Source organism: Chamaea fasciata, unplaced genomic scaffold (genome assembly GCF_029207755.1).
Source record: "Chamaea fasciata isolate MVZ Bird 193981 ecotype frontalis unplaced genomic scaffold, bChaFas1.0.hap1 SCAF_13, whole genome shotgun sequence".
Lineage (NCBI taxonomy): Eukaryota > Metazoa > Chordata > Aves > Passeriformes > Sylviidae > Chamaea > Chamaea fasciata.
The window spans coordinates 9,793,568-9,819,868 of record NW_027094098.1 but is presented as its reverse complement, the minus strand read 5'-3'; the positions used below and the strand labels follow the sequence as shown (position 1 = coordinate 9,819,868).

Genomic DNA, 26,301 nt, shown 5'->3' with positions numbered 1-26,301 from the left:
TGAGCCTCCTTTTCTCCAGGCTAAACACCCCCAGCTACTCCCAAGGAGACTCGTGCTCCAGTCCCTTCCCCAGCTCCGTTGCCCTTCTCTGGACACACTCCAGCACCTCAATGTCTTTTGTGTAGTGAGGGGCCCAACACTGAACCCAGGATTTGAGCTGCGGCCTCAACAGTGCCCAGTACAGGGGGACAATCCCTGCCCTGGTCCTGCTGGCCACACTATTGCTGACACAGCCAGCATGCCACTGGCCTTCTTGGCCACCCGGGCACACCTGGGCTCATGTTCAGCTGCTGTCAAATACACACTCATTATGCTCAGACTGAAGCAAACCACAGACATATGCACACAAAGACATATTCCCAAATGAGCTAAACTATTGTCTTTTTCAAGAGCTTCACCTCACCTCCGGTAGAGTTCATGCTCTGCAGCAGAGTCACTTGCCTTTGGTGGCTGAATTCCTAGAAACAAGAAGAGAAACCTGTGACAACTATTAGTACTACAAATGTAGTGCTTCATCATGTCTTTGGCTTGAGATTTGTAACCAAAAAAATGTTTATTCTATTTCATCTGTTGAAACCCATTTGGGGAGGTGTTTTTTCTTTATCTGCTGTAACTCCAGGAGGGAGGGGGTGACTGCCGTTCTGATAACAAGCCAGCTGTTAAAACCGGGTGGGGCATTGTTTCTTATCTCATTCACCCTTCCATTCCCTCCATGGGGATATCTTCTGTTAATGGGCCATCAAGGCTCACCAATGACATGACACGTTACATCATCCTATTGTAAGATGCTCTACCCAGGGAAGAGGAGCCAAACCATTTTCATCCAGATAAAAAGGAGCCACAAGTGTCACCAGTCATCCAGTGTTCCCACCGGACTCCCAAAGGAAGACCAGACCCATCTCTGGACCCTTTTTCTGTACAAGACCATCTCTGCTTCCAGCAGGACCACATCTGCTACTCCAGGAGGGCTTACTTGTGGACTGTTTCCAACACCCTGACCAACAAGGTGTCAGGTTGTATTCTGACTCTGTCAGTGGTCTTTTCTATTATTGCATTTATTTTATTTTACTTTTTTTTTTCCTCTTCCTATTGTATTGTATTTCTGACTTGGAGTGTCTCACTGGTTTTGCTTTCAAACCACCACAGTCATAAAATATTTCAGGAGAATTTCATATTATTTTTCATAAAGAGAAAAAAAAGTCAAGAAAATTTAAGTTGGATGGACAGAGTTTGAATTTATGAAACAGAGACACCAACATCACTTTAAACCAGGCACACGGAATAAACCATGCTACAGAAAACTTCTACTTGAAGATAATAACTTCTCAAACCCTTATTTATATTGAAACATGAGCATGGTTGTAGACCTACTTTCCATTTCTTTCGTCTAGTTCCAGTAAGTCTTCCTCTTGACCTCCTTCTCTCCTTGTACTTACAAGGAATTCCCCAAGTGAAGATGAAATAATTTGATGGAGTTCAGGCCATCCATAAAGCTAAATCTACATTCAGGAAAGACATAGGCTGAGAGCAAAAAAAATCCCCAAAAATAAAGGCTTAGTTTCCTAACTTAATTTTAGTCTGTATGCCTCAAACAAATCCACACTGCTGATATGTATCAACAAAGCCTATTTGAGAACCAATAAGAAATCAAATAGTTTTCTGACCTGGAAAGAAAGACAAGTTCAGAAAGCAAGTTTCCATCATCCACTTAGCCATCTGTGCTTAGACAGGTTATCCTTCCCTAGGAGGTTCCTTCTGAAGAATAAAAAGCAGTACCTCCCTCACCCATGCACAATATACGCCCTGCGTATGTAAAGCAGCCAACAAGGCAGCCTGCCAGAAAGGAAAGGCAAAATATTTCTGCTTCATTTATTGCACGTTCATCTGAAATGCTAGAAATGTTCAAAGAGTGATGCAGGCTAACCAAAGAGGTCGCACTGAAAAACACTAGCATCCTCTGTAACATGCAGTAGCAGCACCACCCCGACAGTACCTGTAGGTCTGGGTTTCCCCTCTGCAGCCAGTGAAGATGGAGCTGTGCCATTGGATGCACGGGGAGATCTCTGGGTGCCCCTTTTACTTTGAGAGGATTCTTTCATTCGGTTCACCAAATCTTCAGTGAGCTGAAACACAGAACCAGGGAAGACATTAGCCAACTCAGTTTCTGGTGCTATTTCACTGTGAACTTCCCTGTTAGTTCCCATGATACTACAGAAGTATGGCCAGTTGCCTCATTGCAATGTCCCTCCAGTCCAGGCAGTCAGCGCTTGTATGTTGACTTCACATTTTTAAAACCCATACTCTATCAGTAAATGACAAAACCTCCAATCTCCTACCTGACTCTAAAAACCTCACTAGGCAATCTCCCATAAACACCAACAAAGGTGGAGAGCACCCATAAACAAGTCCACCCTTTGTATAGGGACAAATTTACCAGAAGCGGAAGGAAAGGAATTAAGCAGGTTTTAAGTCCATCTTTTCCTCTTCTTGCTCCATGCTTGCTAACCCAGCTCAGCATGGCAGACATGCTGCAAGACATATGACAGAACAGACATGCAGACCTCCCACTCACATAAGGCTGAAAACATTTTTGCAACCTCAACTTAATTTTCACTCCCTGACTTGGGTTCAAACTCATGAAAAAGAAAGAAAGAAAAGGTAACCAGAAGTTTTCTGGCCATTCAGTCCAAAAGGCCTCTCACAGTGCTGTTAAAATTGACCCCTTTCTCCTGCAAAGGTCAGAGGCTGCAGAACAAAACTAAATGAGGCTGTTCCCCCACCTAGACTTGCCACAGTAGAAGAAATATTTTCAGTTATACCACTACTACGCAACTTAACAGCATTTTTAATACCTTAATTCTACATTGTTATCATGCCCAATTCCTGATTTTAAAGACACAAATCCTTGTCTATATCCTGTAAAGAGAAATTGGGCAGAGACAATTTTACCTCCATCAAACACTTTAACAAGGAGATAGGCACAATCTTAGCTAACTTTTGTCCAATAATTAGTCAAAAATGGGATAAAAATAAGTAGCCATAGCAAAACACACTCTGCAAGTTCATTTCTGGCAGATTTTAGGGGGAAATCACATAAAAGTATCAAGAAGCAAGAGCAATGAAAATGATGGTAGTAATAAAAAACCCAAAAATTAACACATAAAAAACCAAAGAAAAATATTAACGGGGAAAAAAAAAATATTCCTTAATGTTAGTACCACTTTCTAGGGTTTGTTTCCACAGCACACACTTGCCAATTTCCGACCGAAGGTCAAGAAGCAGTTTCCCACTGTGGCTCCCAGAAACACCTCCCTATTTCCACACGCTCTTATCTCCCCGCCTGTTCTCACAGCGCTGTTCTGCCCGGGCTCTTGGCACCATGAACAAGGGCAGAGCTGTCTCCTCCGGGATGCCCTCAGAGCCGCGCAGCGCCGTTAGCATCAAATTGCTTGCAAAGCACAAGGCAGGGGCAAAACGAGGTCATTAAGCAGCGACGTGGGAAAAAGGGTTGAGAACAGAGTTTGGAAGTGAAAGTAAAGAGCTGGTGTGCCCCCACTCGACAACAGCCATGCCCAGGCCCCCAGCCCCCTTTGCCACCACTCGCCAGTCGCCTCATCGCTTCTCCAACCCCCTATTCCTTTAGCCTTCCAGGTTTCCCTCCCCTCCTCCTTGCTGTCTCCTCATTTGCGGTTTCCTTCCAGCCCTGCACCTGGGTCCCGTAACCCCCCCGCCAGACCCTTCCCCAACCCAGCTCCGTCCGCCCCCGGCCCTCGCAGCCTCCCTCCCTCCACCACCCGGCCCCGCGACACTCCCGGGCCGCCTCACCCTGATGCCCTGCAGCACCCGGACTTGCTCCCGTTCATCCAGCCCGAAGGACACCTTCCTGCCGCCGTGGCTGCTCTCGTAGCCGCCCATGCCGGCCGGGGTCGCCTGTCCTCGCCGCGCCCCTCTCCCGCACCGGCTACCGGCAGAGCCTCTGCCCTGGCAGCGCCTGCCAACATACCCGCTCACCATTGGCGGCGGCCGCGCGGTGGCCAATAGCGCGGCGCGGTGCTAGCGGCCGGGCGCGGTGCACGCTGGGGGCTGTAGTTCAGTGCCCGGAGCGGGCGGCCCGCCCGGCGCCGGAGACGCACGGGGCGCCAACGCGCCTCCAGGACAGCGGAGAGTCCGCTCCTGTCCCGGTGAGCCCGCCCTCCACAGCGCCCTGGCAGCGTTCGCGGCATCAAATTGCCCGTACAACTTCCACTGCTAGACGTCCAACTCACGGGGTTTTCCCGAGTTGAGGAAGGATGACCTCTCGTCAGGTACAGCAGCTGCGCTGGAGGCAGAACTCATCTCTGCTCCAGCCGGACGCTGCCGTCACCTGCCCTGACACACACGGGTGGGTCCTGCGCGGTCAGGCCATGGCTGATCCACAGCCTAAACCAAAGGAATGAGATAATGCCACACAGAGGCCGACAGACCAAGAAATACCAGCTTTGAAGAATCTTTCTCAAACAAGCTTTCTGCGTTCCCAGAAATATAGGCCAGGTGGTATCAATGTGCTACTTATCTACTCAGCACACTACTCCTCAGCAGTGTACAGCAGCAGTTTTAACTGTTTAATGGGGCTTATTCCTCACTGCAGCTAATGTGGCAACCAGAGCTTTACCTCAGAGCGGGGCTTGGGCCAACACTGAGGGAGTATCTGGGACTCTGCACCCCTCAAACCCTCCCTGGATATCCAGGCGTCTTCTAGAGCACATTCCTGGAAGCGGGGAATGTTTTTGTTAATTGTGCAGTACCTTGTATGCTGGAGAGTTGCTCCATTGCTTGAGCTCCCAAGACAAGGGCACTGCATCCTGCACCATGAGCTGTCTCACCCAGAAACACTGCACCCAGCCAGGCAAGAGCACAGGGGTGGCTGAAGCACCTTCCCCCAACATGCTCACCTGCCCTCCTGCTCGTTTCTTACCTGCCACCTGCTCACCTCATTTGACAGTACCCAATTTTTGTACTGAAAGGGTCCATGAGCAGATATTCCTTACTCGCCTCTTCTGTCCTAAGGGTTTCACAGACCTGCACCATTGCTCTTCCAGGCTGGTGAGTTCTCAAACATGTAGTTACTCCTCCAGAAGTCTTTCCATAACTGTGATTATTCCTGTCATCCTTCCCTAGTCCTTTTCCAGGTGTACACATTCCAACCAGGTGGCAGACATCACCTGCAAAGATCCAGGAAGGAGAGCAGGCAAAGGTAAACAAAACACCATCACACCTGTGCCCATGCCTTCGTCCAATCTTTTTTTTTTTAATCTTGAAGTCATTTTTCCTCCCCGATATGTCTCATTTGAGAAATACAGCATGACCATTTATGCCAAACTTAATTTTATTTATTTTACAAACAAAAATATACATTTATTCTATATTTTCTCTCTTTTCACCATCCCTCACACGTAACACGCTTTGCTCAAGAACCACTTTAAAGACGGCCCAAAGCACTATATGTACATAAATACACAAAAGGAGGAAGGTCAGTCCATGACCTAGTGCAGAAGCTCCTCAGCAGCAGAACATGGGACATTCCAGAAATACTGGAGTCCTGCCAGCAAAGGACAGGATGGATGCACTGACAACCTGCACAGGTGATCCTTCAGCACTGAATTCAGATGGTAAAAAAGGCAAATTCGTAACAGGTTCTTCACAACACCAAGGAAAGCAGGCAAGTCCTTTCAGTCAGGGTGTTGAAAGTTAACAAATACTCCTTGGGATGGAAAAGCAGTTGCTCCTTTAGTTCTCAACTGTTTTGAAATCTTCATCTGTCTTAACTCTGTCCAAGGCCCAGGGAAGCTTTGCAGGTTCCCCAATCCTTTCTAACCGACAGCACCTGGGGATCAGTGCCGTAAGCAGCATTAGGAGGAGCAGCACAGCAATTCAGGCATCACATCATCCATCCCTTTTACAGCAAGCAGTCCAGTATGGCTCAGGCCAACTGACAGCACTGACAGAGGAGCATGGAACACTTCTCTAACGTGGCAAGGGGTGACATGGCCAGCTCCTTGTCCAGCCCTTGCAGTCATTGCATGAAATGGAAATGTGAAAGGCCGTGACCTACAGGAAACTACTCAGCTCTAGCACACAGATAGATGGAAGCCTTTTCCCCCAAAAGTAAATAAAATAAAAATTTAAAAAAGGGGGTGGGGGGAGTGGGGGGGTAGGAGCATTGCTTGTTTTCAAGGCGCCAGTGCCACTTAGAGGCCTGCAGGGCAAAGTCCCCAGGCAGACTGAGAAGCTGCATTGCTCACTAACAAAAAAAGATAAGCAAAGGCCTGCATAGTTTTGGCAACCAGTATGAACTTCATGTTCTTACCCATGTTTTCTTTCCCTGTGGTGGGAGCACCTGGTAGCACACACCATCTACCTGCTTGATCCAAACCAACACTGCGCCTTGCCAAGTCTTACCTTGGTATTCTTCGAGAACAGCAGTAAGTGGGGGCAAGAGATTCACACAGTCCCCAAACATTGCAAATTCCCTCTTTCTACCATCCCAAGTGGAAAGCTGCTTATAGCAGATCTCCATCTACCTGGAGCACTCAGGTAGGAAAGCACCCCTAAATGTAGAGGAATACACATCTTCATCCTTGGAAAGCACAGGATATCCCAGAAACCAGACTGATGCAGCCTTTATATCAACAGTTGCTGGATTGGAACACCATGTCTTGACACTGCATGCCAGACAGCTCAGACAACAGTAGTCACTCTTCCAGCATGGAAGAGGTTAACAAGAAGTTCCAGAAAGTCTCTAAAAGGACCGCTCCCCACATACACACAAGTATTTTCAACATATCGAGTCATAAAACTCACTCAGACCAGCAGCAGTCTGGGGATCTGAACTGCAATGTAAGGGAAGGACACAGCCAGAAACACATTTTTCTTCCACTGCAGCACAACAGCCAGCTTGATCCTAGCACACCTAAGGTGTTTGAGTTTCCAGTAACTAAATTCTGACAGCTCAGACTCATCATAGGCTTCTGCTCTGCCTCAAGCACCTGAGTATCCTCCAGAGCCTTCATCTGCAGAGTCACCTTCCTCCGTCACAGCACTCTCCAAGCCCCTGCCAAAGCCATGAAGCAGGGTGCAGATGGAAAATACACCTGCCTCACAGGTTTTACTCTTGAAACTCAGCCCCAATTCAGTGTTGTTACTTAGACTTTCCTGTGAGCTTAAATGCACAGCACTACAGCCTCCACAGACTGGTTCACAGCTTTCAGCTCAGCTAGACAGCAGAACTGTCTGCCCTTCTATCTCCCTACTGTTCAGTCACTTCACACCCATCTTGTGAACTACCAGCCTTCCCAAATGTTCCCTGGGCACAGAAAACAGTTCATCCCTCTTCATACCTCTTTTTCCCCATACACTGAGAACATTCCTTTTAACCAGTAGCAACTCCAATTCACAATTTTTATCAGTGTTAGCTGAAACTAAGGCTGAGCCCCAGTGATCAGCTTCCCTCGTCAGATACCATCACCACCTGTGCTATTGCATTATGGCAAAATGCAGGCAGCCATGCTGCTTGAAAAAGCCCAGGAAGACCATCTTTGGTTTCAACCACCAAAATCCTTCTATATATGTACAATACAGCAGTCAAATCATCACCCTCATCCCTAAACACCATTCTTCTAAGTGGAAGACAAGTGCTTTCAGTCACTGAAGAGGAAAAGGTGCCAGTCAGGGCTATCTTCTGGGTCATATTCACATCTGGAACGTGGAGGAACAAGGAAGTTCAGTGTTTAAAGGTTTATGAACACAACTGCTCTACATTGTTCTCAGGTAGAAACAGAAAGTGTCCTTTCCAAAAGGGTATGGGCTGCCAACTTAGTTCCAGGATAGGTTTTGGAAATCCTACAGATAAGAGGAAAGCCATGGCAGGTAGCCAAGGACAGATTTCCAGTGGACATCCTAAAAGCTGTGGTATCAGGGTGTTTGGAAGAAATAAAGGAATGAGGCATCATGTGATTCAGGTGCCCTGCCTCAGGCATTGATGGATTTCCAGCGGTCACTGTCTATGCTGTTGATGCTGCCCACATGGTAGGGCATAGAGGCCACGTCGTCCAGGTAGGCTGTGGTATCAATCTGAGTGCTTGAGTAGAACCCAGAATCCATTCCTTCCTTCTTGGCAACAGCATAAGGGTGGGGTAGGTGCACATCCACATCCTCAGGTTCATCCACCTGACATTTGTAGGAGAAAAGGATCTTTGGTTCAGACCTGGAGTGATGAAAGATTTAAAATGCATGTTTAGCCACCGTGGTATCACAACCACCTATTCTTAGTTGAAACTCATCAGCATTAAGAAATTGTGCATTCAGACCTTAAACACTCTTTAAAATGAGCTTTTGGTCTAGAAATTTGTGGCAGAATAACTGCCATAAAGTAATACTAAATGAAGCTTTGGATGATATCACTTGAGAGAAATACAAATGGCAGAATCCTGACTCTGCTGTGGGAAAAGAGTTCTCATTTTCGGAAGCTTTGAATTACTGAGGGCAACAGCACCCAAACACTACTGAACTCCATAGCAGCCTGGCTACTGACACCAAAACGAGTCAGAACAGGAGTACACTTCAAGTTCTACCTGTGCACATCATGAAAACCAAAATACAAATATTATGGATCAGCAGTTTTCATCTTTAACTCCAGACAATGTTCCCTTCTGATTTCAAAGGGATGCGGAGGTCCATTTTTATATTTTAAAAGCACTTTATCTTCTTAGTGATTTTAAAGCCAGTTCTTTTAAAGCCTGCTGTTTCTTGATAATGACCTAAAAATACTGAAGCCCACACTAAACCATTCGTTTTCCAACCAAGGTGCATTTCCTGTAAGTGGCCACACGGCGGCGATTCCAGCCTGAGAATCGACCTTCCCTGGGCTTTTCACTGGTGATTTTTGGGCCCATGATAAAGTCCTCGGTCAAAGAGTTACTGAACTCCCACATCCTTTTTACAAAATTACCCCAAAACCCACCCAGAAGACCGTTTAAGCTCTCAGGACTCAATTCCTCGTTAAGCATTTAGCTATCAACTTCAGCAGAAAAACTTTTTACTACACAGGATGCTGACGCTGAAGAAGTGATCCTCTGAAACGCACGAGGAATACAGCAGCTCTGCTCTGCACACAAAGGAGCCCTGCAGAGAAGTGAGCAGCCCGGCTCACAGAAATGCTTCAAGGGAAGAAATTAAGGCTGGTTCTTTAACTGGTGTTCTAGTTGCTGTCTTTATTATACAGATTGAGAAAACCTGAGTGCAAAACACTTAAGTGACAATATACACCCAGCCTGAACTGCTGTCCCTGGCTACTCACCCAAAGAAACCTTTCAGGAACGCCACATAGATGAGAGGTGCAAAGAAACTGAAGTAAAGGAACGTGGTAGCATCAACACAGCTGTCAACAGCAAAAGGGAACATAAAGGGATTTAGCACTCAAGCACAATATAGCTGGATAACACCACTCACATTCTCCCAAATGATCATACTTCCCTCCAAAGTCTCCAGAGATCAAGATAATCAAATAAACAAATTTAAATTGATGCAAAGCAACAGCAATTGTCATCAACATGTGCCACTGCTTCTAGACACTCGGGGGAACCAAAACCCAAGGTCTGACCAAGAGCAGAGCTTCAGTGCTCCCAATTTTGACTCAGATGTGACACATCCCTGCAGAATGAGACTCCAGGTATAAGGGCATCCTCATATTTCTAGCCAATAGACTATTTCCTCTCTTATTACCTACTAATAGCCAGACACATCAGTGGATTCACATTATTACTCTCACTCACCCCCTCAAGACAACTGCGGCACATGCAGTTCCACAACCTCTCCACTGGGGAGTTTCCTGATTACTTAAGAGGTCTTTTGGCACAAAATAGAACCAACAGGTTTATTCCTTCTTAGGAACACAACATAGGTTTGTTTTCTTGGGAGAGGTGGTGTTGAAGGACACTCAAATACAACACAAAATCCAGGACTGCAGACCTCCTCCCCCAGAGTACATACCACAGTCCTTCTATGATATCCACACAGAGGAGGGCACTGCCCAAGCCCTGCAACAGGTTCAGCAGTGCCAGAATGCCAGCATAAATATAAAAACTCTTCCTGGCTGTGGGAAAGAGACAGACACACATGAAGCTCAACCTCAAACACATGGAAATCTGTTTGTTGGAGATGCCAAATCCAACAGAAGCTTCTCACCACCTTGTCTCTAAGAACTGCTGAAGAATTAAGACTGTTTTCCTGTCCCATGTTGGCAGGATTAATGGTGGTGTAATGGACTAAACCATACCCTCCTGCATGTTTATATGCACACACAAGATGGGTTCTGAAAGCAAGGTTACAGCAACACATGCAAAGATTTAATTTGCAAGCATCTGGAACAAGTGTCAGTCACATAACTGAATGCAAGAAAAACAAAGACAACCCAGCTGAACCCAACAGAAGCTGTGCTCTTCCCACAGCACTAATAAAAAACTGCTCAGGAGACCCCGACAGGAGCAGCAGGGTATGCTGGACACCAGGCAGATCAGGCCCAGGACCTATGTCTGTGACATGCATATCCCCTCCCTCAGGATACCCCCACAGGGATGTCAACTAGTTAGAGAGAAGAGCTCAGTACAAACACCTTAGTAACAACTTCTCTCTATTCAAGAGCTTCAGATAAAAACAAAAACCAACCAAACAAAAGAAGCATCTTGATAAAGCCCAAATAAAAATTGTTGAGCAGCTCCCACTTAGCCTTCCCAGGGGATGACTAGCATGCACACTTTAACATCATGTGTGCATGTCAAAGGAAGCTGTTACTAAGAAGCCATTCCTTAAGGCTCTCTGAAGACTGTATATCTACATTATACTTTTATCATTAACTGAGCAGGAGGTCTTCTTAATGTAATTGTTTAGCTACTAAAGTAGTAGTGCTCTTACTCTGCTCTACAAGACACACAACATACTAATTTTTCTAGGGGTAAGTTATCAGTTCTTTGCCATGTTAACTAAACTCTGAGATGTGGAATGCATCTGCAGCACAAACACATACAGGAACCTTTTATTCCCACCTATGCTTTATCCTGATGCTGTACCCATCTATACTATGTATGGAAAACACTACAGTTACCTACAGGGCAAAGAAATCCGGTCTTTCAGAGGAGTTTTTGGAAGAATCACCACCAAGGAATAGACCTGTTGAGACAAAGAACTAACAGTTCCATGGCTGCTCAGCAACTGAACTCAATCTTTGCAGGGATGGTGTGAGGTATTACGCACTCCCTACATGTCTCGGGGCAGAGGCACAAACCCTTAACATTAAACACAGCACAGATGTGAAAGCCCCACAACTCACGTCCATCAGCATAAAACAGCTGAGAAACACGGGAGGGGAGAACATCTGAGCTCAGCTGGAATACAGCTGCCCCAGCTTATACCACACCCACTGCACCTTTATTGGTTCAGCTTCCCCACCACATGAGAAGCATCAATGCCACACTGTCGGAGGCAGGATTAGGGCATTATTGTACTCAAATCATCCTCCTTGCTCCATTTAGAAAATACAAAGAAGCTATCAGAGTGCATAACACATTCTCAGTACTCACTAGGAAGAAGAAACAGGAGCTGGCAAGCCAAAAGTGTCTCCCTCCATGGCCATAGATGTTGAAGTCCTCTGCTGAGAGGTGGGCATCAGGGTACAGGATTTCCAGGGTGCCCTAGGAGAGAGGTGGCACCAACTTGATTCTGTTACAAGCAGTAACCTCACTGAAATGCATATTTGGACAAGGGACACTATGCTTAAGGAAGTTCAGAAAGCAGCTGGCCTGCTCGCTCCCAACCCAACCAAGCCCTGTTCTGCTTAGACCAATTTACACTCACACAGAAGAAGAAGAAACTGAAGAAGTGAGGAGAAAAAGAGTGGCAGGAATCTGGATCTGAAGGAAACTGGCATCAGTGACATTACAGGAGAGAGACTGAGGTGGACACAGGATACAAGCACTTATATGTCTAGACCAAGAGCTCCTTTTCAATCTTTACAGTAGACCTTTCTGCTGAAACATCCAGAATACAGTCAATTTGGGAAAGGACACTGTCTTGTTTAGGAGCTACCCATACAGACAGTGGAGAGAAAAGTGCTTGTAAGCACTACTGAACCCAGCTATAGCTCCAACACCTGTTATTTTATGAGGCTCCTCCAGCTTTATCATGGGGTAATTATCAGCTCACTGCCTCTGCAGCCAAGAGCCCGGTCCCAGAACAAAGCTCTAAGTGTTATTCTGGTGCTGCCCTGAGTAAAGAGACACGGGCTGACCACTGAAATGCTGAGGAGAATAAACCCAGACACCGATTGCATTGTTCAGGGACATGAAGACATGCCTAATAAACTGAGCCAGCAAGCCAGCTGCTAGTCTGAAGAGAAGCAAGAGCTCTCAGCTCTGAAAGACTCAGCAGACAAGGGCACTGCAGTGCCCTGACTTGGCAAGCACATGATTTTCATGGCCCTTGAGGCCAGGTCCAGAACCTGTGGCTCAGGTGTGAAAAACTTCACTCTTGTTCCAACATTCACCAGACAAGGCTCACTCATCCAAACCTCATCTTATTTCTTCACCTTATCTGAGCTATTTATGCAGTAAAGAAGACAAAGCAGATACTATCTGCCTATACACCACCACAAGCATTCGGTCTTCCTCCAAAACCTCATCCAAAGAGCAAAGCTGCCACTTTCAGACAGGAGTCACACATTTAATTGCTTAACTTCAAGCGAAGTTCCTTCTTTTGCAAATTCTTCTGCTTCAATGTACTCACCTGGGTGACAGAATAGGCCAGAGACAGCACAGTGGTGATTGCCAGCACACGCTTCACGCTCGACTTGCTCTCCAGGTGACCTGTAATTATGGGGTATGGAAGTGACTCAGGATGTAATCCCAGCACTGGTTAAAATAAGATCTTTTCAGAAACAATAAAGGAAAACACTTGTATTTCCAGAGGCCTTCAAGGGAAGGTTAAAAGCTCACTAAACCCTGTCTGGAGAGTTGAGCCTTTCACAGGCAAAACCCCTACTTACAAACCAACAGATTTTAACTTGCTTTCCTCCTGTCCACACTAAGAGAAAACAACTAAGTCCTTCTGCTGGGGTTACAGGAGGGGAAAAAAAAAGGAATGACTCCAGCGTCAAGTACACTGAGATGTTATAAAAGCTGCTTCTCAGGGAGAAGAGCTGATGGGAGGCTGGAGTAGAGAAATCTGTAATAGAATATACTGAAGTAGGCAATTTCCAGAAGCTCCGTTCAATCAAAATTATTTGATGAGCCCTCAAAAGACAAAAAATATACTGCTCACGTGTCCCACTGACACGTAAAACATTGGCATCCACCCTCTCCTCTACCTCTGACCCACAGGGAGAGGCATTTTCAGTTGCATAACTGATAAAGTAGAATTACAATTGCAGATACAGATAACGCATTTGAATGCAGCCAGGATGGATCTAACCAATCAAGGATGGGATGAAGGGAATAGAAGGGCCCTCAAAGGTATCAACTTAAATAAAATGGGGTTCAAGCACAGATCAGACTGTTGATCTTGACATAAAAATCTTACCTAAGCTGTACACTCCATCATACGAGTGCAGAACAAACCAAGCACACATAAACCCTTAAATCACACAAACCATAGATCTTTATAATCAGGCCTTCAGCCACTTCTAACTCAATCTCCACAATTTGCCCTTTGTGTTTATTCCATAGCCTCTTCATTTTACAGAATCAGCATCACTCTAAACTTACAAATGCAGCCTCAGTGGAAAGAAAGACAATAGGAAACATTCAAAGCACTCAAAAACCTCCTGACACATACCAAAGGCAAGGCCTAGAATCACCACACTCAGTTCAATCGCCAGAAGGAAGAATCTTGTGATCTCCCACAGGATCTGAGGGATAACAGAGACCAGACAAACATGATTAGAAGGAGCCAAGAAGCAGTTTGAAGTTAATAAAGCAAAACTCCAGGGGATGGCAGCTTCTGAATGGCTGGTCATTTCCACAAGCCCTTCTCATGCTTTGTAGGGATACTGCTCACATGCTTGCTCCAAGCCCTGTTCGTGCCTGTGGAACGGAACAGATGCGTGGAAATAAGCAAATAGCAGCTCTACAGAGAGGAAGTGGCCATGGTTTGTCCCAGTTGAGGATCTGTCAATTGTTTCAGATGTGTTCTTGCTGCTGTGCTCCCAAAGAGAACAAGCCCATGATAGCCTTGGAAGTAAAATATTAAACGAGGCCAGTCCTTAAAGCAGTAGATATGCCTGAACAAACTCTGTATTCTGCCCTCTTCCAAAGTTACTGGTCCTTAAATCTAAAGTATATTCAAGTAAAAAGCACCCCCTGTTCCAGCCTGTCATTTGCAATCTCATGTTTTATTTGGTGAAACAATAAAAAGCAGGTGAGGCAATTTTTCAGGGAGTCATGCAATAAATCAGTGTCAAACCTAGAATAAGCACCCAGATTCTGGCTTATTAACTCTTTACCTCTGAACACTGAATGGTACTCTCCCTTAAAGATATGTAATATTTTAGGAGGCATTGGGTAAGATACTTCTAATCCCAGCAAATACACAGTGTGTGTGTGTACATATATATAAGAGAACACAAAAGAAACATAATAGACAGGGTAGGACATGTTTACAGAAAAAAACTGTCAAGAGTATCTATCTTGCTACACGATTTCCCAGTTACTGCACTTAGCAGCAACACCAGAGCTCAAGAAAAACACCTTTCCACCTCTTTTTCATTATTCAAGTCCTGGACATACATCTGTTGGACAGAGGTGAATGAAAAATTCTACAAACAAATTCTACAAAATTCATCACAATGTTTTGATGGTAACATTAAAAGAAAAAAGCAAGTAAACCACACTGATCCAAAAGAATAAAGCCCAAAGACCTGTACTCTGTAGGTGGCTCCTCTTTCTCTAAGACCTCAAGAATTGCAGAGCTTTTTGTTTTAAGTAATGTTTTGCTACAAGTCAAATTACTACAAAGGAACAGCACGTACAAACATATTTCCTGTTTGCTAAAGGTTCACCCTGTGCTCAGAGTGGTTGCAAGGACATTCAGGTGTCAGTCTCAAAAGAGAAGCTAGTTTTATTTGCACTCAATACAAAAACTTCAACATTTTCAAAGAGCCACTGGAATACTGCAAAAGTAACAGAGGCCAGGTCCTGCCTGTCCACTAAAGGTATCTGAATGTTTACCTCTTGCAAAAAAGAATCATTTCATCCCTGTAACAGGAAACTTCTGCTGCCGCTATTGTGTGTCTGTTTTAGGAAATCCATTGTTATACCATCCTGGATGTTGTGATGATTTAGTTTCAGCTATCAAAACAGGATTCAATAGTAAACATACCTAAGAGTACCGCAAAAAAAGCACATTCTTCTTGTACACGTGTAAGAGGGAAGCCAGAGCAGATTGCTGTGATCAGAAGTACACAAAGCACAGCCTCTAATATCAGTGTTTCACCTACCTTGTCAGCAACCATGGCAGCATCAGAGGCACTCACAGTCATGGAGACAACAGCTCGGGCAATGCCAACTAAAGCCACCACAAATACCTGCAAAAACAGACCAAAAGTGAGCTCATGTCAAAATGCAGTAGTGATCAGAAACCCTGTTGGAATACCATTTTCAGGTCAGCTTTCAAGCCTGATAATGTGTACTAAGAAATTCCTGTGGCAGACTAGAGTTAATTTCTCGAAAAAGATTCCTCAGACTTGTTGGATAGGAGCAGTGCCTTAGAATTTAGGAAGGAACAATTGCCTCAGCTGTCAGATTAAGCTCTGAAGAGTTCTTCACCAAGTCCTTGCAACAGTGTCTTTACAGTCTTCCCACCCTTCATTCCACTGGGGCAGGGGGGGAGAAAAAGAAAACATATCCCTCTGAATTACAAAACCAAATGGCTGGTGTATCTGACTAAACCAATCGCATCAGATAACAGAAACCACTCAAAACCAACTACCACACTACACAACTGACAAAACTAAACCTGCAGTTCTCACACTCCATGCTGACAACGCGCAGCAATGCAGAGGGAAAGTTACCTGTAGCCACCAGGTTTAAAACACCTTACCCGGCTGTACAGTGCAACATCCAGATCCCAACTCACTTTATATACCACTGAAGCATGACAGCCCAGCAAGGCTCAGCTACCCTGTTCTGTCACAGCCATACGATGCAATTAAGAGCTATGTTGGATGTATCTACACTCCACTGTGCAGAGTTACACTCTTAAGAAAGTGGGTTTTTCCAGATAAAATTCTCTAAATGTCAGGCTGATCTTAATGATGAAGGTAGAAGACAGCTAAACCTATCAGAGAACAAAGAGTCCAAGCTGATTCTGAGGTGTTGGTAGAATGGAAATGACCAGTAAGTGACCCACAGATGAGTGTCTCTTTCTTAGAGGAAGAAGGAACAGCAATGGCATGAAAGAGGAACACAACCGGGGTGGAAAACTCCATAATGAAACACTGACAATAAAAGAAGGGTCCCTGAATATACTGCTGTTCTAGAGCTGCAACACCTCACTGGAGAGGAACACACATGTTTTTGTTTCCTCTCTAAGCAGATAGAGACTCTTCCCAATCTTTTAACTCCACATTAATCACCAACTCCACAGGAAAGCATTCCTTTAGGACATGACAAACAGCCAAGTTGAAGGAAGTCCTCACAGAACACACTCCCATCCTCATTTCCCAATAACATCTCAAGAAATGAGTATGAAACTGAGTTAGAGCATTTTCCTCTAAGACTGTGTGCTGGATTTGGCTGGGATAGGGGAAATTTCCTTCACAGTAGCTGGTATGGAGCTGTGTTTGGGATTTTTGTGCTGAAAACTGTTGGTAACACAAATGTTTTCATTACTGCTGCACTGCACTTACACAGAATGTAAGGCATTTTTGCCTTTTTGCCTTGGGACAGTTGACCTCAGCTGGCCCAAGGAATATCCCATATGGCATCATGCTCAGCACATAAAGCCAGGAAGAAGGAGGAAGGAAAAGACTTTCAGAGTAATGGTGTTTGTTTTCCCCAGTAACCATTACATGTAATGGAGCCCTGCTTTCCTGGAAACAGCTGAACACCTGCCTGCCCATGGAAAGTGGTAAATGAGTGCCTTGCTTTGCTTTCTCTGTGGGCACAGCTTTTGCTTTGGCTTATTAAACTGTCTTTAACCCAACCCACAAGTCTTCTCACTTTATTCTTCTGACTGTCTCCCCTGTTCTAGAGAGAGCAGATGTGTGGGGCTCAGTTACCATCCCGAGCATAAAGTCAGTTCACTTTCCTTCCTTTGGTCTATCAAGAGTTTCGTTTTTCAAAGCCTCTAGCACAAATCTCTACTGACCATGTGCATTACTGGAAACACGTATGAAGATTTAAATCCAGACTGGAAAGTGATGGTAATATTTTTAAAAGGCTGAAATATTTGTGTATACCTGGTTATCCAAAACTGTGCAGAAGCCCAGAACCCCAACCCTTGGCCTGAAAGAGCTAACAAGACTTCCTAACAAAGATTCAGGTGAGGCTACTAGGTCAGATTTGGTTTTGAGCTTCTTGGGTTTTGCCATGCCTGTACACAGACAAGACAAAGAGGCATCCATCTAGCCTAATACAAACACACATTCACTTCCACAACCTGTACTAATCTCACTGAGGAAGAGCAATCACATTATGTTACATACTGAGGCAAACTAGGATATCAAAAAGCTTCTGAATTATACTTTTAAACAAATTCAGGTAGGTGCTTAGCTGCATTTATGATGTCCTCTAAGCAGTATCACAGGGCATCATAGGACTGGTGAGAGGAGAACAGCAAGATCTTAGATGTTTGTGAACTGTAACTGTACTGAATGTTCTCCTTCCACCTTAAGAACTACCAAGTACATCATCAAGTCAGGGCCACTTTGACATGATGTGAAAGAAACTAACAGGGTTGGGTTTCTACATTCCCAGACTAACTAGAACCCTACCACATCACCATTTTCTCCAGCAGATGACCAGCTTTTCAATAGCTTCACACAAATTACTAAATTATTCTCCTTTCACCACCTCAGTGAAAAGCTGGGTTTGTGTCCCACACTACTTACTGCAAGGAGCAAAGAAAGTGTAAGATACTTGATTCCAAGACATCAAAGCAACAAAGAAAAAAGGAAAAGGAAAAAATGAAATCACCACAAGAGAACAAAATCCAGCAGATCTGGCCCCAGAACCTACTAAAAGCTGAATTCAAACAGCAAAAATAAGTCTACTTCTTGTAGTACACCTTCAACAGAAAACAGATTTTATCCCTGCAAGAGCTGGTCTAGGCTATCTCCACTAGTTCAGTGATATTGTTCATGAGTGGTAATAAAAATAACACTCATCAGTTCAAAGGCACAGAGTGGTACTCACTAGTATGTAGAATGTAGTGAAGATTGGGCTGGAAGTGACACGGATTTTGGCCCTGGCAGAGGGCAGCTTCCAGAGAAGAAATATAAAGAAAAGCACGTTGGGAACCAGGAGCAGAAGATCCCAGTAGCGGACTCTGCAAAAAGAAAATAAAACAGGTTTTATCCCTGTTCTCGCCTCATCTTCAGTCTTTAGAAGGGCAGGCACCAACCCTGGTCCCTTCTCAATCAAACTGAGAAACACACAATGCTCTTTCCCGTGGTCCAGGGTCAGGCTGTGGTCCCATTTCCTCCAGCTCACCTGGACTTCCCAATGTCTTCATAGAGCAGCAACAGGCACTTGTGGGGCACTGTGATGTTGGTGTCGTTGATCACGGGCGTCGTCATTGGGGAGAGAGTTGTCACATTCTCCAGCGCTGTCACCAGCGCAGTGGAATGTGTGCTGTTGTCAGACATGGAGAACGTCATCACAGACATCATGGACTGGAACATCCTGCCTTCCTTCTGGGCCAGGTCAAACAGAGCAAGACAACCACAGCAGAGAAAAAAAGCACTATTAAATCAGTTGTGAGTCACAGCTAAAAAAACACATCCTTGACATTAAGCCCCTGCACAACTGCTTCCTGCTTGGTACAGCCAATTATCATCATGTCAAAGACTGTATTACACAATGAAGTGCCACCTGCCCTAAGTCTGCACACAGCCATTAGGGTGGGCAGTACAAAACCACACTTCAATATCAGAGTAACAAGCACCTTCAAATGGTACTATTCGGGATTACGTTATGTGGTTCTTTGAGCTTTGGCAGATTCCTAGAAGAAATCAAGACTCAACAGCAATACACAGCATCATCAAATAGAGGCAAAACCCCTACCTTACCAGGACACTCATTCTAGGTCCCAAAATCAAGAAATGACAGTCAATAATAATTTGATTTCAACTACTGCAAAGAAAAGATGAAGGTCCCTCCCAAAATACCATTGCTGTTACCAACTCTGAAGTCTGAGACCAGGGAGAGCCTCACATACACCCACCTGTGAAAGGACTGTACAGTCTTTACTTTTCAAACCCAACACTGGCAAAAACCAAGATTCAGCAATCTTTTTCTAACCTCTGCAAGACACCAGAACAATTCTATTTTTGAGCAAATCTCTTCCCACCCTAAAGTAGAACTCTGACTGTTAAGGCACCACAGTAGCTATAAGCTGACTACAAACACAGGGTCCAATCACACTCCTGACAATCCCCGAAAGGGAGATCATAGACAACCCATAGATGCAAAAATTATAAATCTCTGTCTGCCAACATCTTAAAGATGCACATTGCCAGGGACTGCACTTGAGCAGTCTGTGTGTTATAGCTAATCCAGGATTTATCTCAAAAAAAATTCTCCCTGTTTGACTCCAGCCCTGACTTGCGTGGTGAAAACTGACAGCCCCCATGACAGGGCACAGAAGGTATTTTCCCTTAGAGGTTCTGGGTGAGTCACAAACTGGAAAGCATCAGCATAGCCCTGTGTAATCTGCTGAGCTTCTAGAGTTCAGTAGTACCTTCTTCACAAATTGCTTGAGACTGACAGTCACAGGCTCTTCTTTCTCTTCAGACGCTGAGACTCTTCCCAGGTTCTCTAGGGGCCAGGGAATCATCCCACCCTCAGCCAACAAACAAACCCTCCCTTTGATTCGTCCTTGCTGACAGATACTCCCTTAGCTGGGATTTTCTTTTGTGACTGTCATATGCTGTGCTGCACAAGAGGCATCACAGTAAATAATCACACAAACCTGGAAGAAGCAGCTTTGCACCAAGATGGAAAGGCCTGGGCCAAAAAATCCTACTTCTAAGTAGAGGTTCCAGCAAACAACCGTCACACTCCAAACTTATCTCTGAAAGTGTCCTCCCTTCCCTCCAGCTACTCACTTCTCTGAATTGTTAAGAGAAGAATTTTCTCTTAACAATTTTGCTCTGTTCTCTTCCTCCATAACACCACTACATCTCAGTAGAGGTGAGGCCAAGAACGGTAACATTAGCCAACACAGAAAAATTTCTACATTTTTTTTTTAAAAAGCTGGGAAAAAGTGGAGAAGAACCTCACAGACCATGGGCAGAATAACATTATTAACTGTGAACCATCAGAACTTCCTAGCAGCTCTTCTGGGACAAATAATTCCATCTGCCTATCACACTGAAAAGAATTCAAGTATAAAGCTGTGAGAGATTTACAACAGAAGAACAACTTTTTATGAACAGAGCAAACAGGCTCCATTATTTTTTGCTAGAAGCCACCACTATCACACAACAGCAGCTGCTGATAAGGAGAGGAGTTGGCCACACGTAACAGAACTCCAGTCATGAGGTTTCAAAGGGCAAAGCAGAATCAAGCTCACCTCTCAGCCCAGCTGCTCGCTACAGCCTGGGACTTGTATTCTTCCTCCCCAGATAAAGTGTACACAAAGCAAAGCAACAGAACATCCAACATGATAAGAGAGGGCAGCCAAGGCCATCACACGGACAGCACAATGGCCATGCTTTTCTAATTGCTACAGCCTGCAGCAAGGATGTGGAGAACTAGCCCACTCCTGTCCTAATCAACAGCAAAAATCCCACAGCAACAGGACCAGGAACTGATGGAAAGGATCCAACCAGGGGTTGTCATCCCCAGCAACACTACTTCTTTCAGCATACTGTCCTTGCCCTGTCTAGTCCTAAATCAGCTGGGCATATCCAAGAGCTCACTCGCCACACCCTGCCTCCATAGGACTACCTGCTTCAGCCAGCCCAGCCCAGGGGGGGAAAATCACCCCGGAGCCACATGAAAAGCAACCAGTGCTGCTGTTGTGATCTCCCCTTTTCGTCCAGCAGGCAGCTCTGTGCACCAGTAAACAAAATAACATGTTTTTCTACACTCCAGATGAAGTCAGGCTGACTTGGTCAGGGTCAATTCCTCAGTCCAGGCCCTGGACAAGCTGCATTTGGACTAAGAACACGGGCATGACTCCTGGGCTGTGGTGACAGAGGACTGGGAAAGGCTCTGCTGCATTTCCAGGGAAATATTATCTCACCAATGCATGTTGGTCCTTGAATCATGGCACAGTAACAATATCAGAGCTCAGTGAAATTCTGAGCTCACATACTGGCAATTCTCTGTTCTTTCAAAGTCCATCTACTAAAAGGTGAATTACACACTGCACAAGTTGTAGCTGTTAAAAAAAATTGAAACTTTTCTGTCACTCTGCAAAATAGCATCAGAAAGTCTCTTAAGTACATATCATGATACGATTAAGGCTGTTTCTTACAAAACTCTATTTGTGCAATAAAAACTGCACTGACCAGATCCCTGCTCAAATTTAACTCTTACTTCAGTAATTTAAATATTTAAAAATAACCCCTAACACTAAAAGTAAAAAAATCAAACAAACAAAACCCCAAAACAAACCCCAAAAATCCCCATCAACACAAAAAAAAAAGGAAAAAAAAAGGGGGGTTTTGTTGTTGTTCTCTTCATTTATAAGTCTCTTCAACCCTCACTTTTGGTCACCACAGCTGCATTTTTCATCTCGCTCCTAGAATTTACGACAGGAACTTTCCCTCAGTGATTGAGGTGCTCCCTTCCAGCTTCACTCTCACATCTCCTTCTGAGCTAAGTTTAAAAAGAAAGGAATTCCAACGAGAGAAAACACAACACAACAAACAAACAAATACCACAAAACGATGAAAAATACCGAAAGCAGAAGTAACAATAAGCCCAAGCCCTCAGAGACAGAGAACCATGGCCCAGAGGTGGATTTCAGAAATACATATCCCGGGGTTTTTTCTGTTTTGGTTTTGATTCCTGCGGAAGGCGGGCGCACAACACGCAGGAAAAGTGGCAGTGCGTGGTCACTTGGTTCCAGGCTGGCGTGGACACGCCGCCTGTCTCACAGGCTGCTGAAGCAGCACAGGGGAGACCCGCTGCGGTTCCAACCCACCCCTCGGCCGGCCAGAGGCGCCCCGGCGGCTCTGCCCATGGGGCTCCCGGGCTGCGCCAGGAGGCCCTCGGAGGCCCGCGGCTCCCGCGCAGCGCGGCCCCGCCGCCCCGCTCTGAGGCGCCGCAGTTTCCCTCCCTCCCCGTCACCCCCCTCCCGCCGGCCCCGCTCCGCTCGTAACTCCCAGGCCCCGCTCGTACCCGGCCCCGGCCCCGCTCCCGCCGCTCAGTCCCGGGGTCCCGGCCCCGCCATCCCGACCCCGGCCCTGCCGCTCCCCTCAGCCGGGGAGCGTGGCTGAAGAGACGCCAGAGCGCAGCGCCGCGCAGCCAAGCGGAGTCACGGCGGCCACAGCCAGCGCTGGTCGGCCGACCCCAAGGGCGCTATTGAGAGACGGTCCCCGAGAGGTCCGCGGCTGGACCAATCAGAGAATGGGTTCTGCCAAAGGGCCCAAAAGAAGCAGCGGAGCGAGCTAATGGAAAGGGCCGGGAGGCGGGACTAAGGGGGCGGGTCCGCCGCGCTTTAAAGGTACCCGTCCCCCCACCCACCTGTGGGTCGCCAGCGCGGCGTGGAGCGGTGGGGCCGGCCAGGGCGGTGACCCCGGGGCTGGGCGGGGCCGGCAGTCTCGGGTCTGCCCGTGCAGGGCGGGCTCTGACCTTTACAGCCCGATCCCAGCCCCCGGGCCAGCCCGCACGACCGAACGTCCCACCCGACAACGAGCGCTCTGCGATCCTGCACCCACCGTCACGCACCTCCGGGATACACCTCCGCAGGAATTCTGTTCTGCCTGTGGATGCAAGGCAGGGCAGTTAATAATTGAGGGAGATCCGATAATAACTTCCTGCAGGGGAGAATGATTAACAATCTGTGACTTTGGCTTTTAAGGAGAATTTAAAGCTGACTGAAGAAACTCGGCGTAGCTTGGACAACAGCTGCTAAAGGGAAACACGATCAATAATTAGCAAGATTTAGAGGTGCAAATACCAGACAGACAAAAGAGGCCCTTAGTATGGTAAACAAGAAAGTAACTGTGACAAATGAGGCAAGATTTATTTCGGAAATTAAAGGAAATAACCAGCTAAGCACCAGCACGTTATTCTCCGCAGTAAGAGCTGACTGACAGGGAAGTCTCAAGGCGAACGTTTGTTACCTGAGTCATTGCAAGGACTGGAGGATACATTCTGGCACGGTTTTCTACCTGTGGTTCACCTGTGGCTGCAGGGTTTGCTTCTGTAGGAATGCGAGGGTTTTGCTAAGCTGAAGTTTGCTGTACAGAGCGTACGCCTCTTTAGAAGATCCCTACACTGGTCAAGTTTGCACATTCTGCTCTAGCAAACAGCACACACAGAGTTCCAGGCCCTCCTCACACATAGATCTCCCTCGGCTTAAATCTGCTTGATCCTCTTCTCAGGTCAAAATTTCCAGCTACACCTCAGCACGCCTCACAAAGGGGTTGTACCAGGAGACTTGCATGCCTCAGCCCTGTTCCTCTGATTTTCCACTGGGTTGAAACAGGTTTTCATCCTGGTGTCATGCCTTTGGAATGACATCTGGAGAAGCCAGTCCTTACCTTGTCTCATTTCATGCTGTCGTTCAGGTTAATGATATGTTGCAATATTTTGACACGTTCCATTTATGGATCCAAGCTCAATGGCTTGGCTGACACCAAGATCTCTGAGTTACAGAAGGGACATTTCTGTTTAAAGAGAGGTGGAGTGTTTCTGCCTAAAAAGTGCCTTGGTAACAGACAAGTAAAATCCATGTCTTCTTATTTGTAGCCGCAGGCACTAACTAGTTGAATGTGTTACTTCCCACATAACTGTGTCAGGAGAGATTTTGCTTTCTAATCCACCTGTTCTTCCCATCTGATTCAGTTTGAGGCTAGAGCCCAGTATTTGGGACATCAGATCCAAAAGCTGTTTCATAGGAGAGTGCTGGGTGCCACCGCAAGGACTGCGGCACTTTAGCTCCTGCCTCCCTCGCTGCTTGTGTGAAACAGGAGGTGGGGCATCCACATTTAAGGTTCCTTTGAATTAACCAGCCTGGCCTATCAGCCCTCAAATGGTGTGCACAAGCAACTCTCTTCTTCCCACCTCCAAGCACTGCTCCATGCCCTTAACTGCACACATCCTTCCACTTGGGCTGAGCACCACTGCTCTCTGCATCATCTCCTCCAGCCAGGGCTTAAAGATGGCAGGGCTCACTCCCTTTGTCCTTGCTGTGTCACTTGGTGTTGCTGGGCTGAAGCAGGACAAGAGGTGATGTTCAGCAGCCTTGATCCAACCTTGAGGGCCCCAAGGAAAGCTAGCACTTATTGCTGTACTTGCTGAAGCCTGCTGGGCTGTGGCAATCTCACCTGCCTTGCAGGTGTCAGAGGTGGAAGATGCAGACATGGTGTCCAGGACAGCATTACACCTTCATATCATCACCAAATTCCACTCTTCTGGGACATTTTATCTCTCTCAAATACTCTTTCAGCTTTTATTAGAGCAGTCTACTGAACAGGATATTACTTCTCATCTGAAACTGCTTTGCTGATCAAGCGCTGAGCAACTGCAGGGACAGATGCAACTGTCTTGTTTCAGAGCTGTTCTACCAACCTACTGATTTCTTGCGTTGGGCATAAATTTGCACCATAGGATATCACCCGGACTGCAATCCTCTGTCTCTGCCCTTTTTTTTCAAGGGGAATTCAGTCCCTAGGGCTCTTTCTGTGCTGCAAGAAGTCACGAGTCTGCAAAATCCTAGAGGTATGGTTGGATATTCAGGAGTTTGGTGCTCAGGTGAGCAGCCTGGACCCCATCTGCATCTCAGCCCTCTCACATACCCAGTCCATGTCACTAGTGTAGTAGAAGGAGCCCTGTTCCATGCTTGGCATCAGCCTGATTTTAGGGGTGGTTTTAGCTGCCCAAGCTCAGGTCTTGTCAAAGGGACAGAGCATCCCAGCTCAAACATAGGACCACTTGTAGGTAGCACCCAAAGTTAGCAGTGAAAACATGGACATGATGTGTGGTCTTCCAAGAAGGACAAACAGAAAATCTGTCTGTCCATCCAGCTGTCCAGTGCCTGGAGAGACAGTGACACCCTGTGGTGACATTGGCTCATCACAGTGCGTCATCTGGGCCTTGTCAGACAGCACCACTTTAGCCAGGTCCTGGGCTGCCTTCCCTTAAGCCATAGAATCGTTTGGGCTGGAAAGACTGGACGTTTGGAAAGAATTCTTTATTGGAAGCGTGCTCAAGCATTGAACAGGCTTCCCAAGGAGGTGGTGGATTCACCATCCCTGGAAGTGTTCCAAAACCATGGTGATGTGGTGCTTAGACATGCTGTAGTGGTGGACTTGGCAGGGCTGGATTAATGGTTGAACTCCATGGCCTTGAGCATCTTTTCCAACCTTCATGGTTATGAACCTTCCCATGGTTCCAACCTTTGTGATTCTGTAATGTCTAAGATCATCAAACCCATGGTGGTCTTTAGAAACCTACAAGTGGGGGCATCTTGGGGGTGTCCCTGTGTCTGTTTCACTCTGAGCACCAGCCAGCTCCCTGTCATGTGTCATATAGAAGAGGCTGAGCCACTCTCCTATTTATATCATGATGCTCCTGCTTTGCTATATTAGTACCAGCCTGAATCATCCAGCTGGTCTCCTGGAAGATCCATTTCAGATTGTCAGCTGCCTCTTCAGTCACTTTTGCTTCTGGTGTCTCCTGTTTCAGGGTCATTGTCTCACACCCGAGTCCAGCCAAGAGCAGAAATAGCCTGATACTACGTAGTGGTCAGAAACCCTTCAGTGAATGCAGATCTCCAAAATCCAAACCACCTGCTGTTGTGCAAGACCCTGTGGCCTGGAAGGAAGCATTCCACCTCCTTGCCAAACATCAGCCCATTTCTATCTCTGAATTGCTCGTC

General features: G+C 46.2%; 2 protein-coding genes across 6 annotated transcripts in view; both read right to left on the bottom strand.

Annotated features, from left to right (window-relative positions):
• The window catches only part of CHCHD6 (coiled-coil-helix-coiled-coil-helix domain containing 6), a 111,457-nt gene extending 106,179 nt beyond the window's left edge, over nt 1-5,278 (bottom strand). The window contains exons 1-3 of one of the 4 annotated variants that reach the window (XM_066195174.1): nt 5,059-5,278; nt 1,994-2,123; nt 404-458 (exon numbers count right to left, since the gene is read on the bottom strand). In XM_066195174.1, the coding sequence (XP_066051271.1) occupies nt 404-458; nt 1,994-2,123; nt 5,059-5,178 (305 nt within the window). In that variant the 5' untranslated portion in view covers nt 5,179-5,278. Of the gene's footprint in view, nt 1-403; nt 459-1,993; nt 2,124-3,825; nt 4,021-4,784; nt 4,866-5,058 lie in introns of those variants that run through there. The other 3 variants (XM_066195173.1, XM_066195171.1, XM_066195172.1) reach the window with 3 other exon arrangements.
• Nucleotides 5,279-5,347: 69 nt separating this feature from the next.
• Nucleotides 5,348-23,150, bottom strand: TPRA1 (transmembrane protein adipocyte associated 1). 2 transcript variants are annotated; one of them, XM_066195169.1, is made up of 11 exons: nt 23,145-23,150; nt 18,735-18,937; nt 18,438-18,570; nt 15,521-15,607; nt 13,861-13,933; nt 12,814-12,893; nt 11,613-11,723; nt 11,142-11,202; nt 10,027-10,129; nt 9,335-9,415; nt 5,348-8,242 (listed from the first exon to the last, which is right to left on the bottom strand). In XM_066195169.1, exons 2-11 carry the CDS (start codon nt 18,923-18,925, stop codon nt 8,008-8,010), a joined length of 1,155 nt encoding a protein of 384 aa, XP_066051266.1. In that variant the 5' UTR covers nt 18,926-18,937; nt 23,145-23,150; the 3' UTR covers nt 5,348-8,007. The 2 variants fall into 2 exon arrangements, with proteins under 2 accessions (XP_066051266.1, XP_066051267.1); XM_066195170.1 differs by lacking the exon at nt 23,145-23,150 and adding an exon at nt 22,596-22,746.
• Between the last annotated feature and the right edge of the window lie 3,151 nt (nt 23,151-26,301).

Excerpts from the sequence above, each read along its gene's own strand:
- TPRA1 (XM_066195169.1), bottom strand. The coding sequence starts at position 18,925 with ATGTTCCAGTCCATGATGTCTGTGATGACGTTCTCCATGTCTGACAAC. Across the intron at positions 15,608-18,437 it reads TCACTACATTCTACATACTA|GTATTTGTGGTGGCTTTAGT; the intron begins GTGAGTACCACT and ends CTGTTTTTGCAG. Across the intron at positions 11,203-11,612 it reads GCTCCTGTTTCTTCTTCCTA|GTCTATTCCTTGGTGGTGAT; the intron begins GTGAGTACTGAG and ends TTGTCTCAACAG.